We start from the raw sequence: 18,300 nt of genomic DNA, 5'->3' as shown, positions 1-18,300 counted from the left end.
CCCCAATACCTATAGATACCATTGGGTATCAATAAAACCATATGAACCCCATGTGTAAAAATCATGAATCATGAATAATATAGCTTCGTCATGCAGTCAATCTCAATTCAAGAGCACGCGTCTCGTAAACACTAGCGTGCCCCAACCACTACCTCGATAGCAGGATTAACCAACCATGATCCTGACATCTCAGGTCGTAAAATTTAGTAGTCCGTACCATAAGTTCAGTCCCGTCGAAGAAAGTCTCTAGGACGCGAATGTCGTTACGCTGAAAAGTATGACCTGGATGGAAAGAGTTTAGACAAGGGGCTCTAGGGATCATGTATCGCAGCTGGGCATTTCCGAGATATAGTATGTATGTATGTATCTATATACGTACAGGCGCGACAATATGCGGACGGAGTGACTGTGTGTTGAGCCGTCCGAGCATCACATCGATTATGACGAGGAGTAGTTCTTCGTGGAGGAGATGGTGGGGTTCGGTTGTGATGATGCTGCTGCTGCTGCTGCTATACATGAGGACCTTCATGTGGGGATGCCTAGTGTCCGGCATATCCCAAGCTGCTTGGATTTCCCATTTGGGGTTTCCGGATGTGTTCATTAACGGTGCGAAGTTGAAGTCCCCGTAACTGTACACCACAGCAAAAGAAGACATACACACAGATAGAAAGCTAATAGATAGAAAAGGGAGACTCACTCAGCATTAGCCGAAGCAGGGGTCTTCATCTTCAACTCCCTCTCCGGTAAAATACAATTCTGGAAATACTGAGTCAGATAGCCACTTAGAGAGAGCGTTTCGGAAAGATGACTCGTCGAGGTTAGGGTAGTATGATGCGATGGTGTCTATCTCGGGTGGGTGGATTGGGGCATTGTAGGGGGTGAAGTAGTTTGCCATTATCCTCGTCTAGAGGCATTGGAAGGGGTTGGGTTTGTAGCTGCTTTAAGGTGGAGAGTGAGAGGTTTGTCTGGTAGTGCTTTGAGGGAAGAGAGGATATCTATGGTGATGTGATCCATGTTTATGGTTATCAGAGACTGAGGTAATAAACGGTGGCTTTATTCTAGGGGAGAGGATCTGAGAGAATATTTGAAGTCAGACTGATGATTTAAGATAGTAAAGATGGGTATAGGTAGGAAAGGGATGTTGATGTTGATGCATGTATGAGTGTTGCTCGGCAACTATCGAATTGAGGCACTGCTATTATCTTGTATTCTACGTTGTTAACTATATACCTTGTGTATGTATGATATGTAGGTAGTAAGTATGTTTGGCGAGAACTATTCTGCAATTAGCTTGAGCACGGGAGTATCCTACTCTAATAGAAGGGTATCATATGTGAGGGTCAAAGAAAGGAAGTAGAGTAATAGTTTTATAGCAGCAGACCACGAGAAAGAAGTCTATCAAAAGAATACATTTATCAAGAGTCTATTAAACCACTAAGATTGAAATAAATAGTAAAAATCCAGACTAAAATATGTAAATGTGAATAGATATCCCTTTCCCTTATTTGACTGCTCTCACGTCCAGGCATACATCACTGCCTGCAGTCCAGAATGGAAATGGAATATGATGGTGGACAGGAAGAAGGAAAGAAGGGAAGAGACAGAAAAATGACAGAAGAGAAAGGGAAAGAATAACGAAAAAAGTCAACCAAATATAGACAGGAAAGGAGAAACCAATAGTAAAGTGAAGTAAGGTAAAAGGACGCCTGATGACTGTAGTAGGGAGTAGAAAAAGAAAGAAATGAAGCAATTTGTCTTCCTTGAAATTTTGTGACAGATCTAGCCACAATACATTATGGAAGTGTATAGAAAATAAAAAAATAAGTAGGTAGGTGGTCGCTGCAGATGGCCCAAATTGCTCAGATCGAATGTCTAACCTGTTAGCAGACGGAAGAAAGAAGAAGAAAGAAAGAAAAAAAAATTGATTAAACGGTTATGTGGCGGAATCAAATCGAAAAGGCTATTAAAGGTAATTCGCATAGTCAAACGTCTGAGTGCCGTACTTTGCCCTCATCGGATCAGCGGAGCTGCTGGCTGTGGCGCTGGTCGAGTCGGACGGAAACGACGCCGGGAGACTCATGCTGGATGTGTTTGCGTGGCTATATGGCATGGCCGCGTTCATGCTGTAGGGGTGGTGTTCGTAGGAGTAAGGTCTGTAGTCTGTTGCTTCGGAGACGGGGATCGACTGGATGGAGGGGATCTGTCGTCCTTGGGATTGCATCTGGGAGCCAATCTCCATCCCGTTGTATCCTTTTGGGGCGGGCATTGTGAGGGGTGGTTGGTAACTGTGTACTGGTTGATCTGTAGACAATACATTAGGTTGGTTGGTATGTGGGTAGGGATTTTGAGGACGCACTCTGGCTGTCCACGCTGTATGGCATGGATTGTTCCGGCTGCCCCGTGGGTGATACGGAGCCTTCCAACGGCCGCTGCTGGTCGTATCCCACCACCATGCCGTTTGCCGGTCGATGCATGGTGTAGTCTACCGGACGTCGTGCGTATGGCAGCCCATGATACCCAACAGAGTCTTGCCGGTACCGCCCAGGGAAATGCAACCCAGCGCTGAGCGACGCCTCAGAGAAGCTGCTGGATCGGGGATAGGGGAAAGTCCCCCGGTTGTTTCGATGTAGGTCTGTCAAAGACCCCGGGGCGCGACTCGCAAGCAGGCTGGCTGAGGGATATGCGTCGATGCTTCTGTCAGGGCCCGCCGACGAGAAACCGTGCCCGGTCGTAGACGCAGAGCTCAGGGGGGAAATCACATAATCGTCATCGTTGAGTCGTTGTAGGCCGTCCGTCATCAATACCTTTGACTGTTAGCTAGGTTCTTGTCTTTCTTAATTCACGGGATGAGAAAGAAAACTCACCGGCCCATCCGACGATGACTTTCCTTCAAAAGGCGTCCGTAGCACTTGGGTTGTATCGAAATCATCCGGCAAGGCCCGAGATTTCAACATGCGCTCCCGGTCGTTGCTGGTGAGTCGCTTGAGCTTTGCTCGTCTGTTGAAGTCAGTCTCCGTGCACCAGTCCTGCATGTACTAAATTCGAGACGTACCGGTTCTGGAACCAGACCTGCACCTGGCGTGGGGTCAACCCAGGGATCTCCCTCGATAATCGCTCCCGATGAGCAGCATCGGGGTGTGCTTGTCGGGTGAATTCACTCATCAAAAACCGGGTTTGGTTGTGCGTCAATCTGTTGAAGTAAAAGTCAGCTACATTCACCACCGCCGACCGTCGACTTTTGGCTCTACCCACCGGAATCTCTTCATCTTCTTCTTTTCGAGTTTCGAATCCGCCGAGTGTCTCTTCTCTCCAGGAGATGCAGCACCGTCGTCGGAAGAATCCATCGCGTCGCCATCGTGGAAGGCGTCTGCTAGTTCGTCCTTGCTTTGCCGTCTGATCGTGGGGGTCGCCTCCGGGGCTGGGATGTGACTGACACCCTGTTTCAGGGCCTCCGGCCCGGTTTGGGAGCTGGAGCCTGCAGCTTCTGGGTGTTGAAGGCGCGCATCGCCCTTGGGGACTTCAGCCCCCGGTTGTCGGATGGGAGTGGATGTGCCCGCACGATTCGCCGCAGTCAAGACGTTCTCAGCCTTGATCACCGCCGGATGCATGGCGGCTGGGGACGGTTTCGACGGCTCGCCGTCTTTCTCCCACCTCCCGATCGACTTGGATGGAGTCACCTTGGGTCTCGACGGGGCCTGTTCACTGTTCCAGGAGGCCGTTGGCCAGTTACTCTGGATCCCAGACAGGTGAGAGGTCACTGGAGGCGGCAGCGAGGACAACCAGGCACACGGTCCACTGATTGACATGGTAGAAGCGACTCTGTCTGTTTCTCCTCTGGTGAGGCAAGTTCGCGAAGAAGTCTCAAATGCCGATACGATGCTGGATCAATATTTGGCACATTCGAGACAAGAATGTTGAAGACTGGACGGCGATTCAACCTGGTAGAGTGCCGGATTACAGTCGCCCAAGAGATTTCTTTCCACCCCCGATGAAAGTTTCCAACCGTGATGAACGTGACGAAAAGAGAGAATGAAAACAACGAGGCAGAGGAAGAGATAGGCTGACTGACTCAGTGACTGGGGTAGTAGTAGCAGCGAGTTGGTGGCAAACCACGTCGAGAGATATCAATGCGTTCTTCCCTCTTCTCCTTTTTCTTGATTTTTATTTTTTTATTTTATTTTTTTTTTCACCCTTCTTAATTTGCCCCAGGCAATGAAAAAAACGGATTCACAGTATCAGCTCACACCAACAGCCTAGGTTAGGAATGAGGGTCGATCAGGTTGCTGGGTCCAGAGAATGGCCGGGGGGTGCTGGAAGTGGGGGGCTGGAGAAGACAGACGGCTATGGGCGATATTAAACAGTTGCTGAGCCAAGCGGGTACAGCAACGAATCACGGCGAGTGGGGATCACACAGAAGCGGAATAGGAGGAGAGATGAATGGATGTTCCAGGTTGGCTAGTCAGGGTTCTGCTAGAGATGCAGGTTGGAAGGAGCCGTGGGCATTCCGTGCTTGATGGCCGGCCACCAATCTAAATGTACACCCCACGATCTTCCGGTGGATACCAATGAGGGAGCTGAAAGGATTGGAATGGTACGACGGTAGGGAGGGAGAGATAGGGTAGAGGAGGAGCGAAGGGAGAGCAGGGGAGGAGGGAAACAAAGGGCTGGGAAAGTACAAAGTAGGGCTCAATGCGCTTGGGTCGGCGAATAGAAGGGATGGGGAATATTGGTATGGATGACAATCTCCGAGCAAGACGCGTTCAGATGGACCAGATGAGTTAATGAGTAGAAGGGAGAAGACAAGTGAGATGGACTGGAGGATCGATCTGGCCAGTCTCTAGGGGATCTGTGTGATGGAATGAGGATGGAAGCATGGAACGTCAGAGCTTGTTGACAATTGACAGGAGTGGTCGTGAAACGAGAGACACGATCGATATCAAGATCGTCTCATGGTTGTATGAAAAACGGGGGGGGAGGATAGAGGAGGATGAGGTCTGACAATGAGACTGATAATAAGAGAATGCAAATAATCCAGAGAAAGTAGATAGTAGGTAATATCAACAATGGCCTTGATGAGTGGCGAGCTGAGTGAGAACAACTCCACCGTAAGGAAGAGAAAAACAGAGAAGAACAGTTTAGGAAGGAGAATTATGCGAATGATAAGAATTCAATTATCATAATATCCAGGAGTAAAATGAAGGATCAAATACTACGTTGCTCTTACTCGCTTCCTGTTCCCTGACAAAGGATTCTTCCAGACAAGCGGTTCCTAGACTTGATCATTGTCCGTCAATCAGTCTGGGCTGTCTGGACTCAGGACTGTCTGGCCAAGACGCGCATCACATCGCATCGCATCTGGCGGGTCCGATGTCGTTGAGGATATCCACCGTCCACACTCCACTGTCTTATACTCGGGATATGGATAGGGACAACCAGGTAGAATCCTACACTACCGCGGTTTACTAGTCATGGTCATAATTATCTTATGCATAATTAATTATTTTTCATTTACTATTTATTGACTATTGATTTTCTGATTATATTTTCTATTGATTTGTTGATATATTAGAATTTTCTCCGGATATTCCTAACTATACAATCGGTATTATCCGGTCCAGAACTGTTAACCAGATCCTCCTCGCCACGAGAGATCCATGGTCCAGGACATAGCAGGACCCTCAGGGTTTGCGGAGAAAACACGAACTTCATATTTTTTTTTCTTCTTGTTTTTTTGGTTATCTTATTATTTATTTATTTTATACAACAGAAAAAATAAATATTCTAGAGTATAATCAAGCCAGAATCTGAACCGAGCGTGACGCCAAGGAGTCGTCCGTGGATTTCGACTCAGGCAGCAACCTCTGATTGGATGCCTGCAGGCCACGAGATCGAGGTTGAAACAGACCATGTCACGGTTACCTGTCCATCCATCATCCATCTTCCATCTTCCTTCTCTCCATCTTGTCCTCTGTTTGATCTAAGATGAGAGGGTCACTCACGATGAATCATGAGGAGTCCAACTGTGGAGTTTGTCTCTGATTCTTCGTCTGTCGGTTAACAGAGTCCTGACCATCCTACATCCCAGCAATATACGATCATATCCAATTCTTCAGTCCCTTATTGTCTCGATATACAATTAATATTCTAAAATCATCACAATCGAATCGGAGAATTTTTCATTGAGGGGTTCCTGTCCACTCCCAGTCAGTCCACTGGGCTGCAGAGTATAAAGCTTCGGTATTCCACCCCGATCCTGATCCTCTGCTGATGGTCGGATTCACTAGTCGACACTAGGGAGATAGTCCCCCCTCCTGTTTCGAATCAGAATCCTTCGCCGTCAATCGCCGTATTGCTCGGATTTCTTCTTTTTTTTTCTTCTTCTTTTTTTTTTATTCTCCTTCTTTTTTTCCTTTCCCCCCTTTTTTTCCCCCTTCTTTTTATTATCTATTTGATATCCCTATCCCTATCCTACAAACCATGGAGTATACCGAGTAGAGTACGTGCAATGAGGTGGATTCTGTGGATACATTGAAGAATAATGAAAAGTGGGTGCACATCGCATGATGCAGACTCAAGCAACGGTGCGGGGAAGAAGATCAGGCGTCGATGATCGAGAAAGCAACCAGTGTTGATCACGATACGACCACGATCATGATAGACAATTAGTTCTTCTATCTTCTTGAAGGGAAGATGCTTTCTTCTTCTTTTTTTTTTTTCTCCCTCAAATCCATCGTGTCTGAAATGTCTGTCTGCCTTGGTAAGGGAATGGACCGCCTCGACCGTGGCCATGACCGTGACCGGTGGAGACAGCGTCCCAACAAATGATCCGAGCCATTACGCAAGCCTAGGGCGAAGTTCGGCTGCGAGATTCGGATGAATGATCCGGATCTGAACGGCGATCTGTACTACTACTACCACCACCTACTTTAGTCGGTGGTGGTGGTAGTAGTAGTCTCCGTAGGGTGGTAGGCACTAGGTAGTGCACTAATAGAGTAGGAGGAGAGAATTGATGAGGTACGGAGTACGGAGTAGAGAACTAATTGATAATGAATAATAGATAATCAATAACATAATGATTATAAGATAATATTGAAAATGAGAAAGACTAGAATATACTGCAGTCCTGACCATCCCATAATCTTAACATCCATGTAATGACGTATCAGTCAGTCTACCTGTCATCTCCTCTTTTTTTTTACTTTTCTCGTACATTTATTTTATAGATTATGTTAGAAAATATGAAATATTGCATGTATTTCTTCATCTCCGACAGGTTCCTGAACCATTGTCCTAGCGTGTCTGGTCTGTGCGGGTCTGAGGCCACGATGAAACGTCGTCTACTATTTGCTTCCATGGATCTTTTCTTTTTTTCTTTCCACCTCCAGTATACACAGTGGCCTTTCTTTCTTTCTTTTTTTTTTCTTTTCCCCTTGTCCCCTCCTTTATCCATATGAGTAAGAAGACCCATACCGGTTTACGACACCGTCCGTTCGGGTCCATCTGGTCTGAGACCTGAGACCCTTTTTTTTTTCTAGTCTTGCCGAGGCTGACTGGTTCTGTTGACCTTGTGCCTGGTGGAGGACCGTATAGAGTACTATACCTATTGACTGTTGGTTTGTTGGGATACGATGTTGCTAGTATTCTGTAGTTGGCTGGGGTGTCTACTAGGTATAGAGCCTGGGAGGTATGCAAGTGTTCGGTAGATTTATTAGAATTGCATTATCGTGAGTTAACCATAGCAATGCCCATAGTAATGTTATAGTAATGTTATAGTAATGCCATAGTAATGCCATAGCCACAACAATGCAATAGAATGGCATAGCATAAATTACCATTCACATCAGATAAAATAAATATCCCATGATCATAACAAAGACACTGCCTGTCACATCAGGTACCCGCGAGTATCAAGTCACCTGTCAACTGTCAACTGTCAACTGTAATGTTAATTAACTGTCACTGTCAACCGTATCACCGACATCTCTCCCCTACTTCATTCAGTTCAGCCAGTTCAGTCCAATTCACACCTTGTCATCATGATCCAGACTCATCTCTGGATGGGTTGATGTCTTTACCCGAGGTTTTATTTATTTTTTTATCTCTCATTTTTATTTTCCATCGGTTGGATGTGAAACATGGCGTATCAGACTCTTTCCCCCCCCTCTCGCCATGACACTTGTTAATCTCGCCAGCCTTCTCTGCTTCCTTCTTTCCGAGGTCACCACTGACCTCAGTCTCACCATGACCTACATACATATCAGGTAGGTAGAGGATACACCCATTACTAGATTTCTATCCTCCGTACTAAGTCTCTATGTACATCATGATAATTCAATGCAGGTCCATGTAATTAAAGTTGCGGATCACCGTCCGTCCTCCTCGGTACTACCTCTGAGCTTATTCGCTCGGTTCCTCTCGCTCTCTGCTCTCCCAATCTGGCCCTGTGCAGCCCTCGTTGAAACTGTTAAATTCCCCCGACTGGGCGTCTGTCGATGTGGATTGTCCACTGGCCTTCCAATTTCCCTGGAGCCCTACCGCTTGCTTTTTTTTCCTTGTTTTCCCCTGTTTTCTTTTTGATTGTCTGGTTTCTTTCGTTGTTTTGCTATTTACCCTTTTGACGCTATTCTCTGATGTCGCCAAATGAAACCCTGCTTTCCCCCCCCTGAGCGAGGTAAACCCGTATATCTCCCCCCCCCCCGTGTATCCGTATCGTGTCCGAGAGTTCCGACAGGCGGGGAAATTTTGGAGATTGGGGACTTGGGACGAGGGAAATCATGATACGGTCTCGCCACACATCCGCTAAGAACCAGGCTGCGCGCCAGATGAGAGTGACCAATCACCAATCAGACAACACCCCTGTCTCCACCGTATTCTCCATCCTCCCTCCTCGTGATATCTAACGCCATGGCTCCCTCGAAACCGGTCCCCCTCCAGCCGCCAGTCGGTCCTGGCGGTCTGTCTGGTCGCTTTCGGGCCCATCCTGCATGTCGCTCGTTAGCGTCGCCATGACGGCGCATCCATCGCAAACGACCCCTTCAGGTCCGACGCGACACCGGTCGTCGGTGTTGGAGGCGCTACCTCATAGCCAGGGTATACGGTGTCTTGACTCCCGCGTGTCTTTCTTCATGTCGCTTGGCCATCCGTCGTGGAGACTGTCGCTGATTCGGTCGTTGGCTCTGTCGAAGGCTGTTCCGTGCCACCGGCGTGTTGTTCCTGTCCGGCGTGTTGTTCCTGTCCAACGTGTTGTTCCTGTTCGGCGTGTCGCTCCTCTCCAGCGTGCTGTTCCTCTCCGGCGGGATCATCCTCCGTGGTCGGAGCCCTGCCCGTCCCGTCCGCTGCTTGCGGTGTGCCCTCACCGGCCTGGGGTGTTCCCTCCGCGGGCTGGGTCTCGAACAGCGTTTTCAAATTTTTGCCGTCGTCGATTTTATCGAACGCCGCGAGCTTGCTTTTAGCGGAGAGCCGTAGTATGCGCCACGTCTTGCTGGCCTTGGCTCGCATTCCGCTCTCTTTATCTTCTTTGCTCTGGGCCATGTCGATGTCCATCTCGTCGTCCATGATGCCCATCATGAACGAATTGGCCGCCGGAACTGTAAATCTAGGATAGCGTTAGCCGTCTCCGCTGATCACCTCCGCTGCCAAGTAGGTTGCTTACCTCTCCGGTTCCTTGAGCTTCTCCAAACCGGCAGACGACTCCCCCTCGGAGAGAAATTTTAAATCAAGAGACCCCATCGGCGACGAACGCAGGCGCTTGTTGGCATAGATCCTAGTCGCATTCTCGCGCGCCTTGAGGTAATCGGCCACCGAGACAGGAGGCCGCTCGATGGGAGGACATCCTTCTGCCTTCCACCGTACCCAGTTCTTGTCCCGCGACAACACCGTATCTACCATGCGATAATAGAACTTTCCTCCGACGCCGTCTTGAAGATAGTCTTCGATCGCCCGTCTCGTCTTGATGGCCCACTTGGTCTAAAGCCTGTCAGCTCGGCTCGACTTGGATAGAGGGGCGTCTTACATCTTCATCGCTCAGCGCAAACCCATAGAGCACGGATTTGTTAGTCAAATCCGCCAGCTTCGCTTTGGCCTTTGGCGTAAGCGACATAACGAAGTCCAGGAGAATGAGAGCCTGGACGAGGACGTGTCGCCGGAACGCAGTATCGCTGACCTGTGCAAGATTAGCTACAGCCTGTCACCTAAGACACGAAGACACATACTTCAAGGTCAAACAAGTCCCTGTTCGTCAGGTACTTAGGGTTGAAACTACTGGAAATCTCTTGCGCGTCCGCCGTTCGCTTGCGCTTCGACGATTTTCGAACTTCTTCAGAACTCTTGTTCGTGCTGGACGTCTCCAGGTCTGTATTGACATTCTTGAACGTAAAAAGCGTAGCCTCCAGACCCCGCTTGAATTCGGCGAAGTTCTGCGTGTCAAAGACCTTCGTTGGCGCAGAGAAATAGGCCTGTAGCCCCCAGAACATGGGGTATAACGCATCCAAATCGACTTTCGCCTCGGGTTTAGCTTCGACGTTGGAGAATGACACTTTCGGCGTTTTCGGCGTTCTCGGGTGGTCCTGTGTAGGTGCCTGTGATTCAGGCAATGGCTGGGACTCGTCCTCTTTCTGGTCCTCCGTGGATGGCTCCTTCTCGTCGCCCATCTCCACGTCCGCATCCTTCTCTCGGGTCGCCTCTTTGGCGATTTCATCAAACGTAGTGACATTCTCAGTATGGTATTCGCCTCGAAGGTTGACCGCGCTCTTATCGCCTAGCGGGAAGCTCTGGAAGAGGAATATGAAAACCCGCCCACAGAAGACGGTATCTTCAGCACGCGACAATCGTCGGAGTAGCTCATTGCAGGATCGCAGGATGATTAAACTTTTTTGCTTGAAATGTTTCTATCACGGCGTCAGTCACGCCGTCGCCCACAGGCGGGATACGCGCATACCTTGGTACTCCGTTCCCTCCGCGACTCCAGATAATCAAACACTTTTCGGCAGCCATCAATTGTCTGGCTATCGAGGAGTTCCTCGATAAGCCAGAATATTAATCCAGGCTCGCATTGCTCTGTAGACACGTCAGGGTCATCCACAGCCCAACATCCAAGGTATCAAGACTAACCATTGTCGGAAAATATCGAGATGATGTCGAGCAAGTTCCAGATCCGAATAAAAGCCGGTTCATCGATGGACGTGAAAGCCTTTAAGAAATGAGGAGTTAGCCACCAGTTCAATCGTTTACTCCGTGAGCCCATACAAGAAGGTGGTAGAACTTCTCTCGGAATGCAATTTCCACCGCTGCAAACCGTGTCTGTTGATTCAGTCGATTCACCAGTGCCTCATCCTCCCCCCGTACAAGCCAAACGGATTCTCCGAGGGCGGATTCCGTCAGCGGAGGTTCAATATTCTTGTCGGACTTGACTTCATCCGCGCGGGATAGGAGATCGTCGACTAATCTCCTGTAGACAGGGATCACATCAGAATCTGCATCAGCCATCCTGTTGGCCAAAAAGCAGAGTGCCAGAGCGAATGTAAGGGGTGCGATGGAAAGGAAAGGCGTTTGAGTGAGAAATGCGACGGAGTTGAGCTATGATGATAATCAAGCCGAGTTGCTGCTGCTGCGGCTCTGCGGGCTCTAGGCGCCCGGAACCCTTCGCTAGGCGCGCGTCAGAAAGCTTTCCGCGGCGGACCCATTTGCGCTGATAAACCCGATCCCGCTCCTCCATGAACCAACCCCTCCCTTCAATGTCGCAAGGAATGGGTCCACAGACTCGACAGACAATGGCGCACGGTCTTGATTCCCGGCCGACCGTGGAGGATTTCCGCGAGGAAAGCTCGTGGGTGCAGGTGGCCAAAACCCATTGGCTGGGCTCGTCCAAGGTCCGAAAAGTGAAGCAGGATGTGATCAAGAAGGAGCTTTGGGACGCTTTGGAGGCCGAGAACTTTAGCTTGCGCTCGCTTCTCACGCTGGAGAATCTCAATATTTTGGAGAAGTGCGTCGAATGACTTCAATCCGTTCTATGTCAACATGTTCGGTCAACTGACGCGCCTATAGGTTCCTCTGGCCAACCTACACAGAAGATGCCTCCAACTATCATGTGTTGCTAATAGCATTGATCGTCAATGTCAAGCAACGCGAGCATATGCCAATCTGGGGTAAGGACTCTAATCTTGTTGTGCCAATTGGACCGATCCGTGCTCTGCAGAAACTGATGACGTCTGTAGAAACCTTCTCAGATCGGCCGGATGACTTCTCGAACCTCTTCCATCGCATCCTATCAATGAGCATCGATCACTCGATTTCCACTCCGTCGCATCTATCCGTACTGTCGTTCATCATCAGCGCCTTCCAGTCCCTCGAAAACGTTTTGATCCGAAAGGAATGCGCGCCTCTGGTTTCTATATCGATCTGGCACAATCTCTCCAGCGACGAAGCACGGGATCGTATATTGACGCAAGGACCGACTCTGAAGAAAGCTTGGAGGGCGGCTGCGAAACGATACGATGCCGGAGACGAGGCGGCTAAGGCGAAGATTCGATTCGAGCGGTCTTGGCTCTACGCCATGCTCCTCGACTTTTTACAAAGACTGAACGCCCCCGAAAAAGACCAGGCCGGTAATTTACTATACTGTGAACGGTTTTTGGAGTTTATTGTCGATCTGGAAAGCCAACTTCCCACGAGACGCTACGTGAACACGTTAATCAAGGATCTCAATCTGCTATCGATCATCCATCTGTCCCATATGTACCGTTCTGCGGACAATGGGCTCTTCCGAGATTTCTACAGTCTTCTGAAGCATTTCGTGAACTTTGCAATTGATGATTATACAGGCGAGGCTATGGGGCCCCAGGCTGTGTACGATGCGCATTGCCGGGAACTGGCTCATCTCCAGCGGACGTCAATGAAACATTTCAAGGATAAGCTTATGATTCTTGCACTTTCGAACTATGGCTCCATTGAACAACGCGCGGAGCTGGAGGGACAACTATCGTCGCTGGATGATTCGGAACTGCAAATTCTTTGCTCTCATCTCGGCTTCCGGACGAATTATCCCAAGCAATCCCACATTGTGCCTGACCGTCAGTTGTGTATGGAAACTTTGCTGTCTTTCTATGAGCGAAGAATACCCTTTCAAGAAACGGCCTCGCATCTCCGCGTTGTTCCCACGGAAGAAGATCTCTACGATCCAGCTTTGCTACGGAACGAAACGTACGACGGATCCAGACCGCTTGCGATTCCGAAGTTGAACCTCCAATATCTGAGTCTCGGTGACTTCCTTTGGCGATCCTTCCTCCTGTATCGCTCGGAAGCCTTTTTCCAAATCCGCAAGGACATGGAATCTGTTGTCAAACGGATGCAGCCTCGGTCCAGCCGTGATGGCAAAACGTTAACTTTCGACGGTTTCTCCCGCATGGCCATTCCGATCTCGAAACCAGCAATCATTGAAGCTGCTCCTCCCAAGGTTGGATCAGCAGAACCAGCCTTTGTCAGAGCAGAAATCGCCATCGAAGTTGGCCGATTGGCAGATAACATCAGAAGGGAATGGGAAGCCCTTCGCCCGGATGATGTGATCTACCTCTTGGCTGTGCAACCACCCAGCGCGGGCAGGCTTGGAATCCGCGACCCCGATGCGGCGGAGAGTCCCAGTCTTACCTATCTCAGAACGGCCGAAATTGTACAGATACTCGATGAAAATGGCCGGCCACTACGCGAGCCAGTTTCCGGGCAGACAAATGGATATCGGTCCCGGCCGCGGGTTCGGAGACTCCTGGTCAACCTAGACGCGGCCGCGTTCAAGGCAGACCAGGACCGCAAACTGCAAGGCAAGCCAGATATCTACCCCTTGATCAACGTGGTGGCCAGAAGGCGCGGAAGGGAGAACAATTTCAAATCCATCCTTGAAACCATGCAGAAACTCATTGTTTCGGACATCACCCTCCCTTCCTGGATTCAGGACATCTTCTTGGGCTACGGGGACCCCGCCGGAGCTCGGTACACAGAACTGCCGAACCGACTGAAATCAGTTGATTTCCGGGACACCTTCTTGGACTGGCAGCATCTCGTTGAGAGCTTCCCTGGTTCGACCATAGAGCCCTCAGGTGATGCTGACTCGAGCTTTGGGCCTCCGTATGTACTTGAGTACGTTGAGGAAGCTCCGAAGGCCCCTGCCTCCAACAGCTCGAAAAAGCGACGGAGAGAGCAAGCAGGGGCGGAAGCGACTGGTCCCAGCTTGCTCCGTGCATCGACATACAAGCAGCCGAACCCCGGTCCGTACCCGGTTGACGCCCCCAAGCTCAACTCGGTCCGTTTCACTCCAGCCCAGGTAGATGCTATCGCATCCGGCACGCAACCGGGGCTCACTGTTATAGTCGGTCCCCCGGGAACTGGCAAGACGGACGTTGCAACGCAAATAATCAATAATATCTATCATGACTTCCCCAACGAACGCACCCTTCTCGTTGCGCACAGCAACCAGGCCCTGAACCAGCTGTTTCAGAAGATCGTCGCTCTCGACATCGATGAACGCCATCTCCTCCGACTTGGTCACGGCGAAGAGGAACTAGAGACTGAAACGAGCTACAGCAAATACGGCCGCGTCGAATCTTTCCTTGACAATCGCAACAGCTTCCTTGCAGAGGTTGCACGGTTAGCAGCGTCTATCGGCGCACAGGGTGCTCATGGAAATTCGTGTGAAACCGCTGGCTACTTCAACACGGTCTATATTCAACCAGCGTGGGCTAAGTTCTGGGACCAGGCGCGCGCTGAGAAGGCCTCGGTTGATGAAATCGTCGCGGCTTTCCCATTCCACGCTTACTTTTCGAATGCTCCCCAGCCCGTATTCGATCCTTCTGTTTCCAAAGACGCTGTCTTGGATGTGGCAGAGGGTTGTCAAAGGCACATCAACAAGATCTTCTCCGAGCTGGAGGACATCCGGCCATTTGAGATCCTGCGGCAGCAGAAGGACAAGGCCAACTACCTCCTTATAAAGGAGGCGCGGATCATTGCCATGACGTCAACGCATGCAGCGATGCGTCGCCAGGAGATCGCGAATCTCGGTTTCCACTATGACAACGTTGTCATGGAGGAGGCCGCCCAGATCACGGAGATCGAAAGCTTCATCCCAGCTGCGTTGCAGAACATGAACAACGGCCAACTGCCCCTGAAGCGCGTGGTGCTTTGCGGCGACCACCTTCAAAACTCCCCTATCATCCAGAACCTTGCTTTCCGGCAGTACGCCCACTTCGAGCAGAGTCTCTTCCTCCGCCTGGTGAGGCTGGGGGTTCCTGTGATCACCCTCGACCAGCAGGGTCGTTCGCGAGGCAGCATCGCCGAACTGTTCCGGTGGCGCTACAAGCAACTCGGCAATCTGCCTAATGTTGACACTGCTGCAGAATTCAAGCAAGCAAATGCCGGGTTCCAGTTCGAATACCAGTTCATCAACGTCCCTGACTACCAAGGCACCGGAGAGAGAGAACCCACTCCCCATTTCATCCAGAATCTCGGGGAAGCCGAATACGCCGTGGCGCTCTACCAGTACATGCGACTGCTCGGGTACCCGGCATCGAAAATCACCATCCTCGCCACATACGCTGGTCAAACAGCTCTGATTAAGGACGTCCTTAGCCACCGGTGCGCCAAGAACGCGCTATTCGGCATGCCCAAGATCGTGACCACCGTAGACAAGTACCAAGGCGAGCAGAACGACTGTAAGTTCCTCCCTCTTCCACACGCTGCGTGCTATCAAGCGCAGTATACTGACTATACTTCCTGCAGACGTCATCCTATCGCTCACGCGAACCCGCACAGTCGGCTACCTGCGCGACGTGCGGCGCCTCACGGTGGCGCTCTCGCGCGCGCGTCTAGGCCTCTACATCCTCGGCCGGCGCGAGGTGTTCTCGTCCTGTTACGAGCTGAAGCCCGCGTTTGACCTCCTCCTGCAACGCCCAGACAAGCTCATGCTTGCGCCTGGGGAGATGTTCCCGGCCTCGCGCTCGCTGGACGACGACGACGTTCAGGGGACCCCGATGGAAGGAGTGGAGCATCTCGGGCAGTACGTGTTTGAGATGACGCAGGCGAAGCTCAAGGCGATGGGGGATCAGGATGTTGTCATCGAGGACGCTATGGCCGATGGCGATGGTAATGGCGATAGCGATGGCGGGGAGAGACTTGGCGATGAAGATGAGGTCATGGTGGGGACTGGCGAGGAGATGGATGAAGACCCATTGCATGAGAATCCGCTGCCGTGATACAGGACTGCTTGTCTTGTCTTGTTCCGGTTGTGCTCTATATCTACGATGATTTGTTTGTTGATTCCCTACGTTCATCTTTGAATGACAATAAAATTCCAGGGCGGTGTTAATTAGTCGGAGGACTCTCCACACATACTTCTTCAGGCTAGTTTTGTTTTGAACAACAACATGATACCTAAACTACCAGCTACTGCCATCTCAACAAGATACAAAGCTCCAACCTGGTGACGGCCTGTCCACCCAACTTAATTCTACTTAACACCTTTACATAGTCTTGCCCCCCCCCCAAAAAAAAAGTACCCATCTTCCACCTAATTCACCCTCCGCGTCCCATACTCCCGAAGATACTTCTCCCTAAACCTCCGTAAACTCTCATTAGCCTCCTCCGTGACACACACATTCTCAAGAACCATAAACGCCCGCTTAACGCGATAGCTCGCCAACCCGCCGTCCGAGCCGCCCAACGGCCGGGAGTAACTCGACAGCATGCCGAACCCAGTCGCGATGTCCGGCTCGCCGAAGGAGTCCTCGTAGTGGAAGGCGTTGGTGAGGGTTACGAAGCGGCCGAGCCAGTATTGGGGTGGTTGGGCTGTTGTTACCTACATTGCTATCATTAGCGTCACGGGCTTGCAAAGAGGGTTAGGAGCTCAGAATGGGTAGGTATGGAACTGGGTTAGGGCCTACCATTCTCTCAGTGTGTTCTCTCTGTCTGGCGCTGGACAGGTAAGCCGTTTTAGAAGCAGTCGGACTCGAATCATCAGTAGGAGACGAGGGTTTGCCGGTCATGGGGCGGGTATTCTCGTTCGCTTCTGAGTATTTCTCGAGACGTCTGACATTCTCGCATCCGCTTGTCCAGCGAATCCTCTTTGAGAGGAACATGTTGCTCTTTGGGTGGTTTGATCGCCCGGCGAGGGGTAGCCTGGTTGGTGTTGAGACGCGGTAGAGCGGCGAGTCGTAGGTGGTGGTGGTAGTAGGAGCAGGAGGGTCAGCGTAGTCAGTGAGCTGCGCCTTCCTGAAAGGATAGTATGCTTCAGCTTCGTCTCTATGATAACCAATATCATCATATTCCTTTCTCCCTTCTCGAGCTGGTTCTCGTCTAGGGGGCAGGAAATTTTCTCCGCTCGGACGAATCGTGCATGTTTGAATGGTGCTCGTCAGTCGGGGGACCCTGCTGAGTCGGTCCACGTTGGAATCCTGCATGCATGACGCCGAGTAAGACGTCGGAAGGGGAAGTCTCGTATATGTCTGTGCTGGACACGGTAGCGGATGGTGCGTGCGTCTTGATGGGATGTGCTCGATGTCGTTCGTGCTGGCTATTTGGTACCCTGGCAACCCCGCTGGTGGTCCAGGTCTGGTGTCACGGTAGCGCTGGGTTCTTTTCGGTTCTCTGGTTGTCTCGAGTGGATGAAAGCTGTCTCGCTGTGTTGAGGTCTCCTTCTTGTTGGTTCGTGTTTTCTGTCTTTCGTAGTGGTCTCTGTGCTCGTCGCTTTCAAAGTCCGTATGCCTTAAATTGCGTCTCTTGAATCCTTGTTGAGAACCCTCGTAAAAAGGCAGGGTCTCTTCTTGGGGCCTGTACGATGTGAGAACCCCTGAGGACACTGACCTTGGGAACACACACGCTGTTGCTTGACGGTGTTGGGGAGAGACAGCGCGCGATACACTTCCCGGGATCCGAGGCCTCGTTGCACCCGGACAAGGGTATTCGGAATTTGGTATGTCTGGATATCGAGACGGTAGTGGATTTGAGGCGTGACGATATGGTAGATAGATTTGTGGTGTTGGAGTTGATGCAGCCAACGCTGTAGGTGTAGATGGCACGGGTGCAGGACTCAGCTCCCTGCGTTTGGCAGGCCTTAAAGCTAGCTCGAGCTCAGGCTTAAGACCGATAAGTCCTTGGTTGCCAGCTTTGTCTTCCTTCTCGGGAGTCTGTGCATCATCAGTGGTTTTTTTCCCAAAACTGTGCCTGAATGCATGGAGGGAGTTCAGAAAGGAGGATCTACGGCGTGACTTTTCTATCATAGTATGATATCATCCAAGAGCAGGTCAATAGTCATTTGAAGCA

At 50.6% G+C, this 18,300-nt stretch overlaps 4 protein-coding genes across 4 annotated transcripts; 1 reads left to right on the top strand and 3 right to left on the bottom strand.

Moving 5' to 3' along the window:
• Nucleotides 1-246: 246 nt before the first annotated feature.
• On the bottom strand, nucleotides 247-726 carry BDW47DRAFT_126690 (uncharacterized protein; the record flags this gene model as incomplete). Its single annotated transcript, XM_024816588.1, has 3 exons — nucleotides 247-282; nucleotides 380-629; nucleotides 698-726. 3 exons carry the CDS (start codon nucleotides 724-726, stop codon nucleotides 247-249), a joined length of 315 nt encoding a protein of 104 aa, XP_024671017.1.
• A 728-nt stretch (nucleotides 727-1,454) lies between these two features.
• Nucleotides 1,455-4,074, bottom strand: BDW47DRAFT_44697 (homeobox domain-containing protein). The gene is made up of 5 exons (XM_024819055.1): nucleotides 3,253-4,074; nucleotides 3,053-3,190; nucleotides 2,865-2,997; nucleotides 2,357-2,804; nucleotides 1,455-2,301 (listed from the first exon to the last, which is right to left on the bottom strand). Exons 1-5 carry the CDS (start codon nucleotides 3,804-3,806, stop codon nucleotides 1,964-1,966), a joined length of 1,611 nt encoding a protein of 536 aa, XP_024671016.1. The 5' UTR covers nucleotides 3,807-4,074; the 3' UTR covers nucleotides 1,455-1,963.
• Nucleotides 4,075-9,123: 5,049 nt separating this feature from the next.
• BDW47DRAFT_118305 (THO complex subunit THO1/HPR1) lies at nucleotides 9,124-11,484 on the bottom strand (the record flags this gene model as incomplete). Its single annotated transcript, XM_024815191.1, has 7 exons — nucleotides 9,124-9,595; nucleotides 9,653-9,966; nucleotides 10,013-10,162; nucleotides 10,212-10,886; nucleotides 10,937-11,055; nucleotides 11,110-11,188; nucleotides 11,245-11,484. 7 exons carry the CDS (start codon nucleotides 11,482-11,484, stop codon nucleotides 9,124-9,126), a joined length of 2,049 nt encoding a protein of 682 aa, XP_024671015.1.
• Nucleotides 11,485-11,727: 243 nt separating this feature from the next.
• On the top strand, nucleotides 11,728-16,427 carry BDW47DRAFT_44656 (RNA helicase aquarius). Its single transcript, XM_024819054.1, has 4 exons — nucleotides 11,728-11,980; nucleotides 12,043-12,143; nucleotides 12,213-15,695; nucleotides 15,763-16,427. Exons 1-4 carry the CDS (start codon nucleotides 11,733-11,735, stop codon nucleotides 16,233-16,235), a joined length of 4,305 nt encoding a protein of 1,434 aa, XP_024671014.1. The 5' UTR covers nucleotides 11,728-11,732; the 3' UTR covers nucleotides 16,236-16,427.
• Nucleotides 16,428-18,300: the final 1,873 nt, after the last annotated feature.

The sequence above is a fragment of the Aspergillus candidus genome (assembly GCF_002847045.1).
Source record: "Aspergillus candidus strain CBS 102.13 unplaced genomic scaffold BDW47scaffold_30, whole genome shotgun sequence".
In the NCBI taxonomy this organism is placed as follows: domain Eukaryota; kingdom Fungi; phylum Ascomycota; class Eurotiomycetes; order Eurotiales; family Aspergillaceae; genus Aspergillus; species Aspergillus candidus.
The sequence above is the reverse complement of the archived record's forward strand: the minus strand, read 5'-3'. Positions and strand labels throughout refer to the sequence as shown.

Coding starts and splice junctions, on each gene's coding strand:
- BDW47DRAFT_44656 (XM_024819054.1), top strand. CDS start 11,733: ATGTCGCAAGGAATGGGTCCACAGACTCGACAGACAATGGCGCACGGT. Junction 11,981..12,042: donor AATCTCAATATTTTGGAGAA/GTGCGTCGAATG, acceptor ACGCGCCTATAG/GTTCCTCTGGCCAACCTACA. Junction 15,696..15,762: donor CCAAGGCGAGCAGAACGACT/GTAAGTTCCTCC, acceptor TACTTCCTGCAG/ACGTCATCCTATCGCTCACG.
- BDW47DRAFT_44697 (XM_024819055.1), bottom strand. CDS start 3,806: ATGTCAATCAGTGGACCGTGTGCCTGGTTGTCCTCGCTGCCGCCTCCA. Junction 2,998..3,052: donor CAGGTCTGGTTCCAGAACCG/GTACGTCTCGAA, acceptor TGACTTCAACAG/ACGAGCAAAGCTCAAGCGAC. Junction 2,805..2,864: donor AGTCATCGTCGGATGGGCCG/GTGAGTTTTCTT, acceptor TAACAGTCAAAG/GTATTGATGACGGACGGCCT.